Source organism: Epinephelus fuscoguttatus, linkage group LG16 (assembly GCF_011397635.1).
Source record: "Epinephelus fuscoguttatus linkage group LG16, E.fuscoguttatus.final_Chr_v1".
NCBI lineage: Eukaryota > Metazoa > Chordata > Actinopteri > Perciformes > Serranidae > Epinephelus > Epinephelus fuscoguttatus.
Genome location: NC_064767.1, coordinates 12,629,645 through 12,647,203, shown reverse-complemented (window position 1 = coordinate 12,647,203; position 17,559 = coordinate 12,629,645). Strand labels below are relative to the sequence as shown.

The 17,559-nt window shown below is 41.9% G+C and overlaps 1 protein-coding gene across 1 annotated transcript in view; it reads right to left on the bottom strand.

Moving 5' to 3' along the window:
* The window catches only part of LOC125903437 (TBC1 domain family member 12-like), a 38,691-nt gene extending 21,340 nt beyond the window's left edge, over positions 1 to 17,351 (bottom strand). Inside the window, exons 1-2 of the mRNA XM_049600372.1 lie at positions 15,608 to 17,351; positions 3,110 to 3,245 (exon numbers count right to left, since the gene is read on the bottom strand). Of these exons, the coding sequence (XP_049456329.1) occupies positions 3,110 to 3,245; positions 15,608 to 17,049 (1,578 nt within the window). The 5' untranslated portion in view covers positions 17,050 to 17,351. The remainder of the gene's footprint in view (positions 1 to 3,109; positions 3,246 to 15,607) is intronic.
* Between the last annotated feature and the right edge of the window lie 208 nt (positions 17,352 to 17,559).

Here is a 17,559-nt window from a genome sequence, read left to right as displayed (position 1 = left end):
CCAGCATGGATGATGATCCTCATGTTACTGGGGTGTGTAGAGAGGATCACTGGCAACAGCTCAGTTAGCTCCCTGACAGACGTGTCAGGCACTGTTAGATTTTCAGTCTTTGCCATTCTTACATGCTTGGTTATTGAGTCTCCGATCAGGATGGTGTCTGGCTGAAGGTGTGGTGTTAGCGATACTTCTCCTGGCCCTTGGCTTCTCAGGTGTGGAGTTAGCATAGTTTATTTCTGGCCCTGGGTCTAGCAGTGGTTTTGGGGCTATTGCTTGCATTTTGGATAGCCTTGGCCTGCCTGGGTTCAGTGTAGTTGGTATTGTCACATATTTCATTTGGAGCCAGTGCATCGCATCCTGTTGTGTAGAGAGAGTTCAAGTGGAGGGGTGAGCGTTGGGGCTCTCTTGACTGATTTCCTGCTGGATTTGCCTCTGCGTCTAGTGACATCAGACCAAGTCCTAGCTGGAGTTGATGCTTTGGTCGAGCACCAGTCCTGTGCCAGTAGGAAGGGTCGTTAGGAAAGGCCAGTTTGGGAGCCTCTGCAGCTGATCCAGTGGTGTTAGGACATATCCATGGGATTGTGTCAGCCAAGTCAGCGATGGTATGCTCCACATTTGTTGTATTTCCATATACACCAGTCTGTCCATCAGCCCCTTGTATGTTAGCTGCCACAGAGTCAATAAATTGTTCACTTTCACGAATTTGCTGTAGCGTTTCATTCTTCACTTGAAGCTGCCTTATCGTCTCAGTTAGTCGCTCACACTCTGTGCAGCTCACAGATTTTGCCATTTTGTCCTTGTCCTAATCACAGGTTTCCAGTCACAGACACAGCAAAAGGCTTGCACTGTGCCTCAGCCCTGCTCACACAGTACTAAAGTGGTGAAAACGTGGTGAAAATATGGCAGAAGTCGTCTGTATCTTTCACAAATTAAAGTCCCAGAGAAATCAAGCTAGTGCAGTGAATGTGCACTGCAGTAACACGGTAACTACGAAACCCTGCTGATTCTTATCTGACCTCCATTATTGGAAAATAATAGCAACCTCCTCCCTGACTTGGCACACAATGCTTTGTACAATATTATCTATTATTATACCCATGCTTCATTTCGTGAGCATTACTACTTTACTGTGATCTGTGTAGGGGTGATGATGAGTGCTTTTGTCAGCCATCTCTGTCAGGGTCTCACAGGAGAGGAGCCTTTGGTTCAGACACTATTGTTTCTAGTAGGATATTTCCATTTAAAGGTTTTCTTCTAACAAAGTCCTCAGTGTTAATTCAAATAGGACATAACCTAGATAACCCAGTACTACAGGTTTAAAATATGACCGTCTGAGATGCTTTATTTTTCTGTCAGCTACATGCAACACTATCCATGAGCCTCAGCTACCATTGCTAGGGAGAAGAAGCAGATCATTTAGAGGCACAAATCAGAGCTGTAACAAATCCAGAAGGCTTTGCCAGTGACTATGTTTAATGCACAAAATATTTCAGGTTTTGCCCTTATTCCAAAAAAGACAATATTCCTACTAAGCTGTCTACATGGCTAATAAAAGTGAATATTCCACTAATGCTCCAGTACACGTGCAGCTGTGCATACTCTGATTAACGTGCCCTAACATGACGCTTATCAAATCAAAATATGCAAAAGTGGAACAGCTGGAGCTGCTTGTGCCAAAATAAATTTTTTAAAAAGCCCTTCGCGCTATAGGGTCGCTACCAAGTCCCTTCGTTATACTACCTCTGCATTTTTACACAGAACCAAACGACGGCAGCATCATTCCACTTCAGTCTGTGATTTTATATAGCATGCCGGCATCGCAGAAACAAAAGAGCCAAGACGGGCTTAACGTTTAACACAACAGCGTCAGCCTCTTGTTTGACATATAGCATACACGCCGGGACTTCTTTATAAACAATAACGATGGCATTAACATGGCTATAACAATAATTTACCATCTCTGTTGTATGGCGGCTAATCTCAACCTCAATTTAAGAGCATAAGGAGCTCCCGAATCTCATTGTTTTCCCAATTTGTGGACATTTTCTGTTGCTGTTCTTTATTTTTGAGTTAGCTGCTAACTGCTATTAGCTGCTTGGGTCACACACATAACAACTCACCTGTCCTGCTGGCTGTCCTGTTTATACATACGCTGTTTCAGCACTGTTACTACCTCCCATGGCGGATTAAAAGTGAGACAACTCTGTCCCCCCTTTCTGCAATCGTACCTTATAAACGTAATGGCAAGGCAGCATAACGGCGCGATACTCCTGGCATGAACAGGCATTGTAAAAGGGGCTTAAGTTTCCTACTGCTGATATCAAACCTGTTGATATCAAAGTCTTTCATAATGTTTAAAGTAGATGTGTTTCACCTTCCAACCAGAAATGTGGGCTTTTCTTTTGGGCATGCATCTCTGACTCAGTCTTGCAAACTGCTGGCAAGTTGGTTTGTGTACGACACACACAGCTGACCAGAAACAGGCAAGAGGCAGTGTCACATATTGCGGTAAATACCCCAATTGAGACACGTGTTCTGAATGTGCTGTAGACATGTCCAAGCAATGTTCCTAAAACCCAAATAATATCAACATATTCAAAATCTAAAAAGGAAAATGCTATGTTCGGAAAAAAGCCTGATCAAAATATGCTACTTATATGACCAGTGTCTAATCCAGAATATTGTCATATTTGATAATAGTGAAATATTGGTGTGCATGTAAACATAGTCATTGCAGTTGGCAACAAAATAAGGGCTGTAATTTTGAAATTCAACCAAAACTAACCCCAGAATATGAAACTGATTTAATTTAAACTCTAAAATGACTGAAAGCTTCTTACTCAAATGCACCTTGAGAGTTGTAATTAACCTCAGTCCTTTAGTTTTTATGTCCACGGTGTATCAAAGAACCGGATCTTTTCCAAAACAGTTGATCATCTTCTGCACTGATGATTTAACCAGACGAGTTTCAAGTCTATCCAAGACTTGAGGAGCACTACACTGGAAAAAACTCCTCCGCCTCTGTTCAGACTTTCACAAACTAGAAAACCCTGAAATGTTCCTGTGCAAGGCAAGATAATGGGGATAATGTCAGAGTGTTTAAAGAGCCAACCTGCTGTGTGGGCGATGTGGAGTCAGGGTCTGTAGGTGGAGCATCCTCTCTGGCTGCTGTTTTGCCAAACAGTCGCCACCCTGTTGCATTATGGGACGACGCCTTGGGCTCTTTGGATTTCCTAGAAAACAGGCTCCTGAAAGGGAGACAGAAAAAACATTATTGCTGCTGATCTGCTCACTATATTCTTCAGTTTAAAGAGAACTGAACTCATGACTATAACATCTTTCATGGAACTTTCATATATACTTTAAGTCTCACTGAATAAAATGTTGATATAAAAAAAAATGATTTAAATCCACAAAGCATGTGTGCAGGAGGGTCCCATCCAAACTGAGATGGATGTTGCACATCCTCCCTGTTTGTCCAACTGTAATTCTGTTGTGGATGATATTATCGCTACAGGAAGCTGTCTCCACACAGGAAGCCACAAATCGTAACATAAAAGCAATAATCCAAAAAGTGTCTCTTCAACAACAGTGGGCAGAAAAACTCCGACCCACAAAACTTTCCGTATGCTGCAGGCCAGACTGAAACTCAAAACCTGACATCTGCAGCTTCACCTGGCTGCACTTTACCATCAGTGGTCGAGTGGCCGTTTTTCCACAATATGGTGGTCAACACTGCTTAATTTTACCATTTCATCTCATTTTTTTCAGCCTCCGTTTTTACAATACAGGAAACAGTATGGCGCTCACTTCATTTCACATTATGACATTATAGCCAAGCAGTGCTGGATGAATTGGCAAAGTATCCCTTTTAGATTTTTTTTTGTAAAGCCAAGGTAAGGAACAAGGTTTCCAATAAATAAATCAGCATTTCTACATTATCGTATACAACAACTAGCCAATGTGCAAAGTATTCCCAACCACTTACTGTAACTACATAATTTCCATATTCTTCAAAATGTCAGATACAGGAGTCTTCTTGGGGTCAAAAAGATAAAGATTTTGAAAAGACTGAACTAGAGAAATGATGAAGCTGAAGAACAATAGGACAGGGGTGTCCAGTGGCTCAGTGGTTAGGGTGGGTTTCCCCACGTACAAAGGCAGTGTCCTTGCCGCAAAGGCTGTGGGTGCGATTCCAGTTCATGGCGCTTTGCTGCACGTCATCCCCTCTCTTTCCCTCTTTCAGACTTAACTCTGTCCTGTCACATAAACGCAAAAAATAATAAAAATAATCTTAAAGAAAAAGAAGAATGGGACAGATGTGGATGGAGCACCCTAACCTTGACAAGGGTCTGATGGTTTGGTACAGTGCATCTGTAATTGCTACCTTGTACTAATGCCTACCACATTATTGTTACCACATAACTTCATTTCTTATGTCAGTGTCTGTTTGGTTACCTGCCTTTGTGTTTGTTTGTTTTTAGTTATTGGAAACATTGAAACATAAAACTTTTTGGAATTATGAAAGAAACTCTGATAAAGAAGTGGGTACTTATATCTTATATCATATATCTGCACTGCCAGGACATGTCTATATTATTCTCTAGTTAATTCCAAACTGCATATATTCTTTCCAGGAAAGTTCCTAGGCAATAACAAATAAATTATGTACCTGTAAAATAAAGCATGAATGCCCTCTTCTAAAGAAACAAGACCTTAAGAATAAGACAATGTTTTTCTGTGATTCAATTTCAAAAGGTCAAACTCAAAAGCTGCAGAAAAGGGTAATTAGGATCCTCAAAAACAAATGAGGGAAGGAATGCAGTTCCAAAGAGTAAAGACGTAATGTGGTGAATTAATCCCTCATCATCATTCTGACCACAGTCGTGCAGTTGCAGCAGTTTTTGAAGTGACGCTGGAGAAAGAAAAAAAGCTGCCAGATCAACAGTTTTACATTCGTTTCAGCGTTCGCTGGTCAGCTGGTGGCAAGAGAAAGAGGGAAGGAGGGAGAGGAACTGAAGGAATTATAAAAAGGAAGTGGACACACACACTCTCACACACACATAAGACTGTGACCTAAGCAGACAGCCAAGCAAATATTATTCCTCCTCTCTCTGCACGCTCAACTTTCTTCACTCTGAAGTGTTTGTCTGTGTGTGTGTGTGTGTGTGTGTGTGTGTGTGTGTGCGTGTGCGTGTGTGTGAGAATATAGATATAAATAGATTTAACACTTATATTAATATTGTTTAAAAGAATGGAGAGCCTTTTCAGGAAAAATGTGCTTCCAGTGTACGGACAAAGTTTTGGACGGACTGCTTTTCATCTGTGAACATTTGCTTCCTCTTTGATAGTGAATGTAGAGTAACTTTTGGTTTTGTATTTTGTTAGTCAAAACAAGCTATTTGATTATGTAGATGTCACCTTGTGTTCCAGGAAAATGTGATGCAATTTTCTGGATTTTCTGACTTTTCATAAACCAGAGAATAAATTAGTTCATTGGAAAAAATAATCTGCAGACTAATCAATAACGAAAGTTATAGTTGCATCCTTGAGAAGCAAAATTACACTGATATAGACCCAACACCATACATTACAGGTGATGCCACACACCATGACAAACTTGATTAGTTATACTTTGAAGTTTCAGTGTGTCCTCTATTGGCAGAAATGGAATATAATATTCAGTTTTCATTGGTTTAAAATCACCTGAAAATAGGAACCATTGTGTTTTCGTTACTCTAAAATTACATTTACATTTAAATTTACATAAGGAACAGGTCCTTTTCCATGGATATCCATGTTGTTTCTACAGTAGCCTTGAATGGACAAACCAAACACAGGCTCTAGATATGGCCTTTAGCATATTTGCATTGCCACCATAATTCTCCTACATGCTTGGCACATGGGAGAAGTTTCAGTTCTGCAACTTCACCGCTGGATGCTACTAAATCCTACACTGTTCAGGAGGTTTTTACCAAGTGCTAAATTATCCCCAGAGGTCTCTTCGTATCCAAAAACAAAATGGATGGATGGGGATGGGCTTTTAACCACAATGGCTAGTGTTTGGTTTGTCCAATCTGGGCTACTGTAGAAACATAGCTGTGATATATGCGGCTCATTGTAAGGTAACCAAAACACAACGATTCTTATTTACAGGTTATTACACACTAAGGAAAACACACTTATAAGCTTTATTACATCCCATTTCTTCAAATATATCCCCATAGATCCTCCTCACTGGACCTTCAAAGTACAAGAAATGCCCCAAAACTGTTAATAACTAATGATTATTTCCAATATGAATTAACCTGATGGTTATTTTCTCCACAAACTGACTGTTTGTTTGGTTTGCAAAAATACTGGGAAATGTTTGTCACAATGACCCACAGGGCAAAGTGACACATTCACAATGTTTGTTTTGTCCAACCAAAAGTCCAAACCTCAGCATTACTACTAATTACAACTGTGAACAGGAAACGCAACAAATAAAGCAAACAATGAAATGTTTTTTCACAAAAAAGTCACCTCAACAATTATCAAAACTGTTGGTAGTTTAATAAATAACAAGACATATTTATATGCTCTTCATGTTCTGTGTATAAAAATCTTAATTTGTGAAATGCCTTAAGTTGCCAGCTAATTGTAGTTAAGTAAAAAACATAATATTTCCCTCTGAAATGTAGTAAATAAGAAGTAGAAAGTGTTTTCTTTGTTGTTCTTGTTGTAGTTATTGTGCAATATGCGAAAAAACGCATTAGAAACAGAAAAGAGGAAGTTATTTTCTCAACTTTGTGACCATTTAGCCAGGATTTTCCAACTGGAGGGAGCTGCTCTTTAAATTAAATTAGTCATACTCTACATTAAATTAAACGTTCTGGTTAAATTGTGGGAAGCCTTAACACAGAGAAAAAATAAAGAGGATCAAACACTGAACCTGCTACAGATCAGCTTCTACAAATCCCCAAACATTCCAGCTGAAATGCTCACCACCTTTTAGAGACAAGAAAAAAGCTACAAGTAGTGTTAGTAGGGCAGATGCAACAGGTGAGGTTGTCACTATTCATACTCCTGCATGTAAAAAGTAAAACAAAATGTTTCCCTTTGTGTCGGTTACATCAAGCTGTTCCTCAGATCAGAAGCAGCCTTGTTCTCCCGACACCTGAGCGGCACACCTGTAGCTGAAAATTATAAAAAGGCACTACACTGAGGCTCCTGTTTTATTTAGCTGAGCAGGAAAGAAGCAGTAAATGCAATGCGACAGATACAGTGTGAGCATGTGTGTGATAGGATCTAACCTAATTCCCTGAGTAGAGTGCACAGGATGAGTGTGCGTAAATAATTCACCACGGAGGTGATTAGAGCTAATTTAATTCCCAAGCATGAATTGAGCGTGTAAAGTAATGAAAATGAACAAAGGGAATTAGGAGGGGATAGAGCAGAAAAGCTTGCTGTTTTGGTTCGGCCTGCAGTGTCATAGAATTTGGAAAGAGACGTTGCTGATGGGTTTTTATAAGTGTTTTTTGTTTTGTTTTTTGGCCCATTTACCACAAACCAAACACCACAGAGTTACAGCTAACAGCAATAAACTCCAAGCTTTCTTGATAGCCAAAAAGTTTTAAGTGTATGTTTTTGGTCGAACAGTTCCGGTGATAGTTCACCGGTTTTCGTATTGTGCTCCCATTTAATGATATATGACAAAAATATATGTAAATAAAACACAAAAAAATCGATTTCTTCCTATTCTGGTATCAAAATCCAATCATGCTTTCTTCCTGTAAAATAAAATATGAAGTATGCTGATATAAGCTAGTACCAACCAATCATATCATGACATCCACCCATCAGTCCGTCTGCAGCTTTTAGCTACACAGAGCTAAGATTAAAGGGATAGCTCAGATTTTTTAAGTGGGGTTGTATGAGGGACTTAACCACAGTTAATGTATTACCTACAGGAGATGTAAGTCAGTATGCCCCCAGTTTGGCGAAGCAGGCTGGAGTACCACCATGGAAGCAAAGAGATGTACTGCTGCAGATGGGGGCCAGCAATAACATGCATTTTAGCCACTTAAAAAAAGTCCCATCTAAAACAATCAACATCAGTTTAAGTGTATGCTTTTTTGAGAGTATTTTCACTGCTTACCTTTACGTCAGACCGCAATTTCTGACGGGGAACTGAAGCCGTTACATCGCTCTCTTCAAGCCAGACTCCATTGAGAAAAACAGTAAATTTAAATCCCTGAACTCAGGAGCTGCTTGTCTACCCCTGCTGTAATAAGATGGCTTGTTTGTGTCATTGTGTGACTTTGGCGTTTACAGTGGTTAGTTCGGATTCACCAAAATCACACAATAACACAGACTAACTGATCATGGCAGCAGTAGACCAGCAGCTCTTGTGTTCAGAGAGCTAGAATTACCGTTTTTGTCAATGGAGGCTGGTTGTTTCGAAGAGGGCAACATTTGGCACTGAAGCTGTCAATGGCTTCCCTGAAAATACTCTCAATATAGAACATACTTATTCTGTTGTAGATTTTCTTTTAGGTGGCCAAATTACGTTTTGCTGCTGCCCTTGTTTACAGCAATACATTGCTTATCTTCCATTTTAGCACTCCTGCTTCTTCCAGCTTCTCCAAACTGGGGGCGAACTGACAGATTGACTATGGAGAAGTACCTTTATACAACCCCATTTCAAATAATCTGAACTAACCTACAAAGTTAGCTAGCCAGCAACCGCATGCTACATCAGTGTGTTTTCATTTCCTCTGCGGTTGCAGGCTGCTAGCTAGAATTCATTCACTTTGAGGAAAGATGAATCTGTGACAGCTCCAGATTATGTTCAAGGTGTTTTACAGTGGACTGCTTCAGCAACTGACATTTCCACTATCAAATCAATATATATTAATATCCTCCCCACATTATATCCCTGTATCACTCAAAAAGATGTCATGATACTCAAGCTAGATACTCTCAAAATGCCTTTTCATCTGGACTTTAAGCCAAAAATTCTAATGCCAAATTTGTAACATAACATTAAAATAAAATGCGCTTGTGTTTTTCGATAGCCACGTTAACCATCTCTCCAGATACCACTTGATACAAGTACGCATTGTGTAAGAATCTCACTACAAATGCTGCCAAAACTGGTGTGGTTATTCACCATTCCTGAACACAAGGCCATTTCCGCGTTATTATGTTGTCAATTTAACAGTTGTATCCAGCTCTTGGTGATTAGAAACAGGATGGGAGCACTGTAATTTTCATGATTTAATGGATGGGTAAATTGACCCTTAAAAGCTTGAATCTGACAAAAACAGTCACCGAGTGTGAATACAAAGCAGGAGGTGAAAAGTTGAGCATTTTGGTTTGTTAAACAGCTTCAGGCTAATAGTTGTAGTTTAAATGAAGTAGCATTCCTGATTGTATTTGTTGAGTGGATTTATTTTCTTCTGCTGCTGACCCTCCCTGACCTGCACTCAGCACTGTGAACCAAACAGCCAGCGTGGAGGTTTTCCAGCCGGGCTGTTTTCTCCTCGGCGTTCCTCTCCGTCTGTCTGGATTTCCTCTGAGACGCCGTGACATTTAAGCCAGCTGCTGAGGCCCGCATCCAAACCAAAACCAGGCTCCGACGCAGACGGAGATTTAACAAACAGAAATTTTCCTACACCTGCCAGTCACACCAGATTTCACTGCGTCAGTAATCAAACAGAAAGAATTACCCCTCTGGCTCTCAAACTCTCCTCAGCCTTCTTTCACTTCCTCGTATGGCTTTTACAGGAATGCTGTCAGGGTGCAGTTCCACTCAGTTTGCTCATTATTACTTGTAATGTTGTTGATCAAATATTTACACTGCAATCAGTCTAAGTCAAACTGGATAAAGATGTCAACTTAAGTAAAAGGCACTTCGTGCGGTTAGTTATTTAGTAAGAAATGAGCCAATCAAGTGCAAACTAACGTCTCCCTTAGACTGAGGAAAGTGAATACACTGTGTGCTTAGTAAAAAAAACAAGCACAATATGAAACAAAATATCGTAGGAAACAACTTAAAGACAACTCTAATGCTGACTACATTTTCTTTCTTTCAGCTGCATCCATCTCATCCACATTTGTATCAGTTTTCCCAGCTATGACACAAGAAATCCCATCCTTATGCTAACAGCCTGATTTATAGTTGTGGGTCAGCTCTACGCCTACGCTGCCATTTATACTTGTGTGGTTATGTGTCTGTATCACTTTGCAGTCACACCTCCAAACGCCATTCAGCAGTGGGGTTTCTGTGAAGTGCTGTAAAGTTTGATTGATTCAAAACACCCCTAAAACACACATTAAACACATCTTAATAGTGACGATTTCAGGCACAAGTAGAAAAATCACCTTCTTTACAACTCACAAGGTTAACAGACAAAACAGTTGTCCTTTGCTACACACGTTTTCCCCACAAATACAACATGCTAGCGCTATTAGGACAAAGCTATGACATTTAACATGGCTGACTTTTCCTCTACACATGGGAAGCTGGGAACAAGAGCAACAAATAACAAATTTCAGCTCCACTGTAACTCACAAGGTTCACCAACAAAACAGTTGTTTTATATTAAACACGTTTTCCCCACATATACAATACGCTAGCGTTATTAGCATAACTTAGCCTAGCAGCTAGCAGACTTTCCTTTATTCATATAAGGCCAGGATAAATCACAGAAATAATTTAAAATGCTATTTTTGAGGGGGCGTTATTGTCTTCAGGATTTCTGGAATTTCCAGATCCACATCGCTTAATGTTTTCTAACGTCCTTGTCTGAGTCAAAGACTAGCATGTATGATATAAATATTCTTTATTTCTGGGCTTGTTGTCGGCATGTTTGTGAGACAGTATTGTTGTGTTTGGCCCGGATGTACATTAGCAGAGATGAGGCTGTAAAAGCCGGCTGAACTCTCCCTCCTGCAGCGTCTCAGGTTTAAGCAAACATCCCTTCAACTACCAGCCAATCTGTCTGCCTCCGGGCTGCAGCTCTGATCTGCTCAACCAACCTGCTCGACTCTACTCTGATTTCTGAAAAGGCTCCATTTGCTGGTGTCAGCATGAGCACCGAAAAACAGTCAATGAGCCAAAAGTCTGACACCACCATCTTGACAGTGTTGTTAGGTACTTGGACCAGGATGAGCACAGTTTTAAGGGAACAAGGCTGGGTCCAAAAAATGGTTAAAGGATGTACTGATAAGAAGGTTAAGGTATTATAAATAGTGGTAGAAGACTTTGTGGCCTTAAAATAACGGTAGGCATCAACACGTAGATTTAAGAAAGTGGTTGTTTTTTGTTTTGTTTTCTGTAGTTATTTGTTTTGTGACTTTCTCATTTGTTTTAGGATCATTTGAGGAAAGGAAATATGAGAATGTTGTGTTAAAAAGCGACACATCTTCTCCTCTGCCTTTACTATGTAGCATCAAATACTGTAAATGCCATGAGTGGCACAGACATAAATACCTACTGTCAAAGGTCACATGTATTTTTAGACGTAATTATGCTATTTTTTTCAACCACCTGTGAGTGTGTCTGCTCAAACCCAATCTGAAACGGATCATTGATTGTGACAAAAATATCAACTTTTCAGGAACTGAGAACATGTAGTCTTCATCACGCCTGGCAGGCGGACAGACACAACATCTCGGCTGCATCGTGGCAGCAGTGCGGAGGTTAAACGTGTGATGAATCGGCATTGGAAATAGAAAGCAGAGGGAGCAGAGGGTGCAGTGAATGTGGGCTAAGCCCTGAGGAAAAAGGCTGCACTGAGTCAATGCTCACTGAGCCCTGCTGTATCACTTCCTGCACATATACTGAACTGGGGCATGATTAACATGCAAGCTATTACACAGCTATAGGCCCCGGACTGCAGCTCTGAAAGGCTATGAAAAGAAGCTGATGTGTGTCAAATGGTCAACTCGCCGGGCTAACATCCTCTTTAATCCTTACATAAGAGCAGAAACTAATATTAAATATGGAATTAACCCACAGCATATCTGCCTCTCTTGTTGGAGACTTAGAAACCAGTAAATATTACCATGGAAGAGAAATTTTGCTGGTTCATGTGGACAAAAGTTCACAATTTCAGAGCATGTAACTCTGGATATAAGAAATTTGTTTGTCATTTCCAGTGGAAGGGATTATAAGAAATGAACACAGTTGGATCTCTGCAGCAGAAATCTGATTAGCTGCTAAATGTCAAACACCAAAGAAACTGTTGAATATCCATGCTTGCAAAAAGCTTCTGACGAGCACACATCAACAAATGTGCAGAGGAAAAGATGAGAGTAGGTTGTGATTTAAATTAAATGCAGGTGATCATTATCCACCTCATTGTGTGCACTTAAAGGGACACCTCACCCCAATATCCAAATACATATTATTCCTCTTACCCACAGTGCAATTTATCAGGCTAGATTGCTCTGATGTGAGTTGTCGAATGTTTGAGATATCGGCTGTAGAGATGTCTGCCTTCTCTTCAATATATTTGAACTATAAAGCACTCAGCTTATGCTGCCGAAAGCGCCAAAACAAATACATTTTAAAAAACTAAACAGCAATGTCTCTTTCCAGAAATCATGACCTGGTTACTCAAGATAATCCACAGACCTTGTTGTGAGCAGTTTCGTGTAGGAACTATTTTCTTTCTACCAAACTACACCCACCAACTGTATCACTGCGCAGAAGGAAGCGTTTACATATCGTACTGTTATGAGCACAAGCCTCTTGTCCATATGTAGATGATCTAGAATGATTAAATACTGATTAAATCACCTTGTCTCACTCCGTCTTTCTTTATCTTGTACACATACACAAACAGAGAAATACCACTTACATCCAGTGCAGCTCAACAGTTATCTTACCCTTAAGCTGATTTGTGTACTTAAGAAACTTCAATAAATACTTGCACTTTTGCTACTTGTTTCTGTTAAAGTATCTTTTTTTTTTTGCATTTGTGTTGATATGCTGATGGAAACGGTCTCTGATTGGAAAGTGATGTCACATTTAAATGTTGGTGCGCATTGTTTGTCTGTTTGTCTCGCTGGCAATTATCACATAAAATGACCAAGAAATTGTAAGTAAAACTACAATAAGGGCATTTAGTTTCCTTCAGTTTTATGGTTTATTTTTTTCTAAATTCAGCTGACCACAATATATGTACACTGATGTTTAATATTAGTAACCTAGTTCTCAAACTCTGAGGACCCCACTAAGATGAATTATCAGGGAGAATCAATATTCTGCTACATAAATGTGCTATTACTGAACTATTTTTTGACTGCTGTCTCATTTTATTTTTGTGTCACTGGATAGTTTAACATCCTCAGGCCACAAAGGACTGTTTAAATGAAACAGTACGAGAATGGAAAATCACTTTTCCACTGAACTGCTTACCACTCAAGAGTTCCTCCCTGAGTTTTTGTCAGCCTGTGATGAGCGGTTATAAGCAGACACTGCTTCGTAGTGAAGAATCACAAGCAAAAAATGTTCAAGAGCCACTATTTTAACACTGTTCAAACAATATGTGAATCTTTTGCATTAACCAAACTGTGCTTACAGTTTTCTGTTTTTTGAAGGAGCAGAGAAATGTAGTCGAATTGTGTTCACACGCAATCTGGTCATCTACAACTGGCTGAAAATGAAAGGATCAAATTATCTTGCAGCTGGTTGTTCTGCACTAACGTCTTTCTAAACAAAGTTTAGAAGCCCAAAAGATTTTCTGCACCTCCTTTCCACAGCCGCTCCTGCCTCCCTGTACTAACTCTTACTGAGAATTTGTCACCATCTTTCTTTAAACTTCGTGAACTGTCGTGGATGTAATCTATCAAACACCACAGAAACACAGCCAACATATATGTATGTGTAATAATGTCTCTGCCTGGGTTTCTATAGCAAGACGTCTCTCCTTATTTTTAAGTACACAGCTGCATTTAACTGGAACAGGAAATTCCCAGTGCTTGTTAACGTCCTCCAAACCTGCTATAACGACACACTCTCTCTCCATCTCTTCCCTATGTAACACATAAAGAGACAGTTTAGTGAGGAAAGCAGGTGTGTGCCACAGTCACAGAGACCAACCATTGACCGGGTTGAAATTGTGCTGAAATTATGAGTCAATTAATCAACAATTTTGAGAATGTACGTCATTTATCACGCCAATATAGTTTACATTCTCTGGCGTAGTCTACTCCAATGCTGGCTTATTCTGTTATATATTATTCTAAACTACATCTCTGGGTTTTTGACTGCTGTTTGGACGAAACAAGACAGTTGAAGACATCACTGTGTCAAAATACTCCTGACAAACATTCAGGATTCCACTGGAATAAGTTCACATGCCGCCATCTATCCCCCCCATCATGATCTCTTTCTCACTGGGCAGATGTTAACACCGACCAAACAATTACCTCATTGGAGCACAAAAATTTAAACCACATATATCCCCAAATAAAATCAATTTGTCACGTCTGCAACAGATGTGCAGGTGCTGAGCAAAATGCCAGCTCCACATTACAACTTGAAATATGTTAATTTAATGACATCTGGACCAGATGCAAGACGTTACAAGCTGAGGAGGGAGTTGTAAATATATGTCCAAAAACACTAAAGAAAGTCAACCGACCCTGCAACACTGTTGATCAACTGACGGTGAGGGCAAACTGTAGGGCAAAGAACAACGCTGTGTTATCAGTTTGAGCTTGAGGTGGCTTGACCCAAACTTGACATGCAGAGTGTTGATTGTTTACATCCCTGTTTCTGATGAAACAATACAAGTAACAGAATATGATGAATGCTGCATTGTGGCAGTGACTAGGAGGGACAGGAAGACACCACAATAAAATATCTGATGTAAATATGCATTGTTTTTCTCCTAGTTGAATGTTGTTGTTAGCCTGCTACTAGCCAAGTTAGCTTCAGACGCTTCGGTCTGCACACAGAATCCAAGCACACTTCTCCACACTCTTCATTTCAACTGCAAACAGTTCAACCTGCCAAAAAATGTCGAAATTGATTGTGTCGGGAGTTTGTTGTCATCTCTGCGTTTGAGACGATGCTCAAAGATTTATTTGTTTTTCTTTCTTGTGATAAAATTAAAAATTTGTGTACTTTTGACTTCTGATCAGACTGATTTAATAAAAGCTAACTGAAATGTTTGCCAGCTTTACTGTTTAAATGATGAAAATACGGGTGACTTGCAGCTCTGGTGTGTGATGTGCAAGCAGGTGAGCAAGCACTGCATTCTCTAAAATCTACAGTTTTAGGAGGTGGGTGCACAAAGGAGTGGAAAGCTGTGTGAAGTGTCTAGAGACTTACCTCCTTTTTTAAATATTTTGCAGAACAGTGAAGTCTACAAATGGTTGAGAAGTGAAATACATGTTTCCCTGAAGTAAAAGCTTAAGATGCATGAGCAGTCTTTAGTGCATGGGGACAGGTCCTACAGTGTAAATAAAATCAGGTAGTGAGTATGTTTAGGATAAAGCTGTGGTTGTGTGGTTAGCATACAGACATAGCTTTGGGGCTTTTCTTTACCACGTCACCTGCCTTCGCACGTTGTGTGTTTACATGTGACTCAGAGACACCACTTCATTTTACCTGGTGAAGAAATCAGCGATGCCGAACCTCTTTGGCATCAGCTTGGGGTCCGAGCTGTCTGTCTGCTCGGTCAGGTCTGGCAGCTTGTCCGGGGCACTCTGTCTGCGACCCGCTTCCAGCACGTTCCGGAAGTCCTCCTCGTACCCTTCGTCTCCAAAATAAAACCCCCCATCGTCGTCGGGGGATAACGGTGTGGCATCACAGCTGAGGGACACCGCGAGGTTGAGGTTAGTCCTCAAACTCTGCGGCCTGACGGGTAAACTGAGGTCACTGAAATCCTCCTCATCCTCCCTGATGTTGGGCTCAGACAGCGGGCTGTCACCGTTCACGTTGGAGTGGGTTGGTGGGCAGGGCGAGGGGGGTTTGGCACTTGATCCCAGGGTGGGGGAGTCCTCGGGTGGGACCGGGGAAGAGGAGTCGAGGAAGTGAGGGAGCTCTGCGGCAGCTGGGGCATCCTCCTCCGGACACTGAGACACCAATGCCCCGGGGCGGTGGCTTTGGCTCCTCAGACAAAGTCCCGACCCGGACCCGTTTTCCTGCGTTGCCCCATGGTCGAAATAAATGTTGTTTTCGGGGGAACAGTCCGAGTCGGGCCAGTCACATGTTGCTCTGGCTGTAGTCACGATGTGTAAACCACCGTTGGCAACTTTCATTTCCTCACAGTCCACGTCGCGTAAACCGAGTCTCTGGCCAAAAAGCAACGGGCTGGAAAACACCCCTGTCTGTTTACAGAAAGAGATATCCGCTTCGGGGCCGCCGTAAGCGGGGCTGTCAACATCCCCGTTGGGCATGTTTACATCTGGACACTGGAGGGCCGCGGCGGTGCAGGCGCAGTTCCGCTGGTGCTTCCCCGAGCATGGCAGCCGATCAAAGGGGAGAGTAGTCCTGATGCAGCCGGCACCAGTCGCCTTTTCTACCGGGGTAACGTCGCCGGAACCCGGGGTTTCCCCTCCGCTCTTCCCCGCAGGGTGCTGCCGCATCTCCAATGAAACTCGACCCCCGAGCACAGCTGGACAGGAAGCGACTGTGGTCCCTGCGAGGCCGAGCCCTCCCCCTTCTCCTCCCTCCAGCCCGACCATCGCTTGCTCCTCCTGACCGAATGACTCAGTAAATCCGTTCAGGCCGCCGTGGTCGCCGCAAACCCCCGAAATCACGCAGCTGCCAGCCAACTGTCCGGGGAGGTACTCCTCCGCCGCGACCAAATCCAACATTATGTCCCTGTTGTGTGGGGGCGGCTGTACCGAGGCGTCTCTGTTTACATTCCTCCCGTTACCGGTCACATAAATATGACCCTTCCCAGCTTCCTGACCCCCGCTGACACCGGCTAGCAGCGCTGTGCTGGGGTCTTTGAGTGCGATGTAAGATTTGTGACCTCCTCCTTCCTCTTCGTTCTCGTTCAAATCGACGGCAAACGACCCTCCGTTCTCCTTCGTCGTTTCCATAACCACTCAGTCCGTCGAGCGAGCCTCGGCCCCGGGCACAAAATCCTGCGACGAGTCCTCCTGCCCGGTCGGCCCGGCTCCGCGGCAGCAACGGCAGCAGCAGGTTTTGTTGTTCCTGGAGGAAGGGGCTACCATTTTAGCCTTCAGCGTTACCTGACACTCACCGGGTGTAACATGCTCCTCGTCGGCGTCTTAAAACAACAAGCTGTTCTCCTCCTTTCCTGCGAGGTTAACGTCGCCGCCGGGCAAAAAGATTAATTAAATCCCCTCAGCGTTTGAGCTGGCTGCAGCGCCATCTTGAAAATACCCCAACAATGACGTCATGGCCCCCCTCCACTCGCTCGCTGAGTTTTGATTCGCTGACAGTTTGCAGCGACGCCTGCTGGTCGCTCTGCGTAACTGCACCAGGGATCCCTGACCCCGTTAACCCCATAAATAAATAAATAATAAATAAAAAAATAAAGTATTCAGATTATTTATTGCAGTAAAATAAATAATATAAAATAAGTA